This window comes from Protobothrops mucrosquamatus, unplaced genomic scaffold, assembly GCF_001527695.2.
Source record: "Protobothrops mucrosquamatus isolate PMUCROS unplaced genomic scaffold, P.Mucros_1.0 scaffold4099, whole genome shotgun sequence".
NCBI lineage: Eukaryota > Metazoa > Chordata > Lepidosauria > Squamata > Viperidae > Protobothrops > Protobothrops mucrosquamatus.
This window is the reverse complement of record NW_015390028.1, coordinates 35,006-39,690: the sequence shown is the minus strand read 5'-3', so window position 1 is coordinate 39,690 and position 4,685 is coordinate 35,006. Positions and strand designations below refer to the sequence as shown.

At 38.0% G+C, this 4,685-nt stretch overlaps 1 protein-coding gene across 1 annotated transcript in view; it reads left to right on the top strand.

The window, feature by feature from the left end:
* Positions 1-4,685, top strand: part of LOC107298572 (DNA topoisomerase 2-beta) — a 136,885-nt gene that overhangs the window by 118,858 nt on the left and 13,342 nt on the right. The window contains exon 29 of the mRNA XM_015827949.1: positions 3,787-3,945. Coding sequence (XP_015683435.1) covers positions 3,787-3,945 — 159 coding nt within the window. The remainder of the gene's footprint in view (positions 1-3,786; positions 3,946-4,685) is intronic.

Genomic DNA, 4,685 nt, shown 5'->3' with positions numbered 1-4,685 from the left:
CGAGCCTTGAAAACCCATCTATTCCATGCGGCCGGCCTGGCATAGTTTTGATTGGGCTTTGCTAGGGGTTTTATATGGGGTATTTTAGAGCAGGCTTTTTATTCAATATTTATTGTGATTTTTATTATTGCCTGTTCACCGCCCTGAGTCCCGTAAGGGAGATAGGGCGGTATATAAATTTAAATAATAAATAAATAAACCCCCGGCTGAAAAGGCCAACCAAGCAAAACATCAGAGCCATTGCAAACTTCTAATGATTACTTTTATTGAGCAGAATCAAACCAGTAGGGTCAAAGGGAAGCTAGCTCTAAGGAAACGGCGGGAAGCAGTTAATTAAATGAACGAAACTTTTCCCACCCCTCTCTGACAGTACAGGTCACATTGTCCAATACATCTTCTAGTAATTATTATGAGAACAGATTTTAGTTTCACAAACACGATCCCCTATGGTGATGGGGTTGCTGGTTCAAGTGCCTGAACTGGTAGTGACTATGTCACCATGGACCAACACAATATAATAGTAGTAATGATGTCTATATAAAACAAACAAGACGAAAAAATAATAGAATACATGTGACGTTGCCATAGCAATGTCCTCAACTTTGTCCCTATTTTTAGGGCTTTATACGTCAGCGATGAAAAACCAACCCTACTTTTTTAGGGGGTTTGAAACATGCTCTTTTGAATGAGAATGATTTAACAGAGTTTCCAGAAGGTCTTTTTTTGTAAAAGCGGGCTGAAAATACCCTATTTTTGGTGTTTTTACAAAAAACATCAACTTTACACTCAATTTGTAAACTATTGGAAAGCAGTAGGAGAATGAAATTTTATATTTGAAAACCTTGTGTTGCTAAGTTATTACGCACAAGTTTCACGTTTATCATACCTTTCCTTCCAGAGATATGAAAAGCCAAACTTTAAACATTTTTTGAGCCGCAATATTTTCGGCCAACTTTGCTCCAAATTATCTAGATGGAGATCGCTCATGAGAATGTTTTTATTATTTTGTTTAATAGAGCACAAAAAGTTGTACAAGATGGCCAAGTTTTGTTTCTCTCAACAAAATATTGCCGGAGATATTATGTCTCAAAGTTGCTGGAATCTCAGAGTCATACTGTAGAAGGCTGCGGTATGGGGTCAAACAAATGACTATATCTCCGCACGTATTGCATCGGCAAACGTAACACTTTACCAATGTTCATTGGGGACATGTGTGCATGTTCACACAAAATTTCATCAAAATCTGTGATGTTCGAGTGGGGCACTTTTCTGAAATCAGACCACTTGACATGGAATGACCCTATAGCATGTTGAGCACAAGAATCAGCAAATTCTTTTCCAGGGAAATGAGAATAGCTTTTTAACTTAATAACAGAAAGAGCAGAGTGCAAAAGAACAGCATAAAGTAAAGTGGAAATAAAATCAGCATTTTGAACCAGAAGATGCAAGAAACCCACAGTTTTGCCAAAGTTGCCCATAGTCATGTACAATACCAAAACAGTATTGGCTGTTGGTATAAATGTTAACAGAGGAACCAGAGGCTAAAATATTAGCTTGAGTCACAGTATGTAACTTGGCAACTTGAGCAGAGAGAGGAGGCAAAAATAACCAGATCCAAAACATTCAGATGGAATAGATATTACATATCCAGAAATACATTTCCTATTAAGGATACCACAAGAAGACCCAGCAGCATAAAATTCAAAATCAGCATTTGCAGAGGAAATTTCCTGAATATTGGAGCAAGTAGAAGTTCAAAAGTAGTTAAAAGAAGACAACCATGATTCAAAAAAAAAACCAATCAGCAGAACACAGAAGTGAAAGGGAGGAGGGATCGATGGAGGAAATGTGGATAACAGTAATATCCAGAGACTTCAGGAATGCCACTTCCAATTTGCTCAACTATTGGAGAATCAAGGACAAGGCAACACAATGAGATAGAAGAGCCACCACTATGTGAGGTATTAAGATCCCCAGTTTGCAGGATTTGCACTGACCAGTGATTGATCTGTTTAATGTGAACCACCAAGTATGTAGTTAAAATAGCATTAAGGAGTTGGTTAACATCCACATGTGTTGAATCATAAACATCAAAGGCATTATGTAATTTCCTTTTAAAATTTTGCAGATCCTGATTTAGGTTTTTTTTCTCTTCTATTTGTGTCTGATTCTCAGGGACTGCCTGGACAAGACCCTGCAGTTTTCTTGGCAAGGTTTTTCAGAATTGGTTTGCCATTGCCTCCTTCCTAGGGCTGAGAGAAAGTGACTGGCCCAAGGTCACCCAGCTGGCTTTGTGACTAAGGCAATACTAGAACTCACAGTCTCCTGTTATCTAGCTTGATGCCTTAACCACTACACCAAACTGGCTCTCTGATTTAGTTTAGGGTAGAGAAAAATCATATTGCACAGGTCACAAGATATCCATGGGGATTGAGGCATCCAACCTGACCATTACCACCCAAAAGCTGATGCATGGGATACAAAGTCATCCCCTTGTCATCAGGCTATTTCTGAGAGGCAATGGCATTGGGAGTGACTGGTATCAGGTGATGGCAGGGGAGTGGATGTGTGGGTTCTACCCACAGTCCCTGGTCCATAGGAAAGTGAAGGTAGTCAAATAGTACTACTTAACATATTCTCAGCGCAACACCAAAGTGAATTATTTTACCAGCAGTTCACTGAAATATGTATGCATCAGTGCCACTGGGTGAGTAACTGAATCTTGCAGTTCTCTACTGTTATATTAAGATGGGTTACCATAATTCAAACACAGTGCTATAAATAAGTAGTAACTGTGAGAGGGATCTTGGAGTCCTAGTGGACAATCACTTAAATATGAGCCAGCAGTGTGCTGCAGCTGCCAAAAAAGCCAACACAGTGCTAGGCTGCATTAACAGAGGGATAGAATCAAGATCACGTGAAGTATTAATACCACTTTACAATGCCTTGGTAAGGCCACACTTGGAATACTGCATCCAGTTTGGTCACCACGATGTAAAAAAGATGTTGAGACTCTAGAAAGAGTACAGAGAAGAGCAACAAAGATGATTAGGGGACTGGAGGCTAAAACATATCAGGAACGGTTGCTGGAATTGGGTATGTCTAGTTTAATGAAGAGAAGGACGAGGGGGGACAGGATAGCAGTCTTCCAATATCTCAGGGGCTGCCCCAAAGAAGAGGGAGTCAAGCTATTCTCCAAAGCGCCTGAAGGCAGGACAAGAAGCAATGGATGGAAACTAATCAAGGAGAGAAGCAGCCTAGAACTAAGGAGAAACTTCCTGACAGTTAGAACAATTAACCAGTGGAACAGCCTGCCTCCAGAAGCGGTGAATGCTCCAATACTGGAAGTTTTTAAGCAGAGACTGGACAGCCATTTGTCTGAAATGGTATAGGGTTTCCTGCCTGAGCAGGGGGTTGGACTAGATGACCTCCAAGGTCCCTTCCAACATCATCACCATCATTATTATTATTATTATTATTATTATTATTATTATTATTATTATTATTATTATTATTATTATTTTAATGATCTGAGAAGTCCCATTGAAACTTATTCTTACTAAATAGTGGATAAATTATGCAAAAAATAAGGTTCTTAAATTTTGCATTTTTATATAAAATTATACTCAGAGCTGACATATCAAAGTGCATGTTATAGATATTTTAGAAGCATCTGCTTATATTACCAATTTGTGTATCATTAATCTGGGAAGGTATCAATGCTAAATGTCAGAAAATATAATAGAGATTATCCCTTACACTGCTAAGAATTTTACTTTATTTTAGGTACTAGACTGAGAAGAACACCATCTTCCACAAAGTCTGCTGCAAAAAAAGTAAAGAAACGAAACCCATGGTCAGATGATGAATCAAAGTCTGAAAGTGACTTGGAAGAAAATGAGCCTGTGATTATTCCAAGAGATTCTTTACTTAGAAGAGCTGCAGGTAGCAATAGGAATAGTTATAATTTAGCAAAATCTTTTTCTTTAATATTGTAAATGAGTTAAGTTTTAACAATTGGCCACTGTGTTTATAGTACGCATGTTGTGCTTAATCATGGTTAACTTAAAAGACTTTTTGCATGCTTTTGAAGATGACTTTTGTGATTTGAGTTAAAATGTTTTCCTTCTGACATCACTGTCATGCCGATTATTGTTGTATACACAACAATATTCTGTCTACAATTACTCCAGTGTCAGCTAAGCTTTTCAGTTAAGTTTGCAATAATCTGTTGCTTCTACTTTGTATATATGACTAGTTTTGGAACAGTTTTCGCAGATATTTTTCTTCGTGTTTCAGGTATTGCCTCAACTTCAATAATTCCATACAACTCTATTTCTTAACATACTTTTTCACAAGTGAAATTATTTAGCTGGAAATATTTACACTTTTTATATGTTGACTTGCTTTGTAAATTAATTAGCTTTAGTTACAAATTTGTATTTGTTCATCTCTGGAATTGTCTTTTCCTGGCTAATTGTAAGGTCCTGTTAGAAGTAAGTCTTCATCCTGGTTCATCCAAGCCGGGAATAAATAAGCAAACATGGCAACTGCTTTGGGAAGAAGGTTACAGTTTATTGCAGAAGACAGATGGTCTTGCAAGAAGCAGCAGAGGAGAGGAAAGAGAGTGAGCACATGGGCAGATGGTCTTTTTATACCCTCTAGCCCTGCCTGGAAGTTTCCTG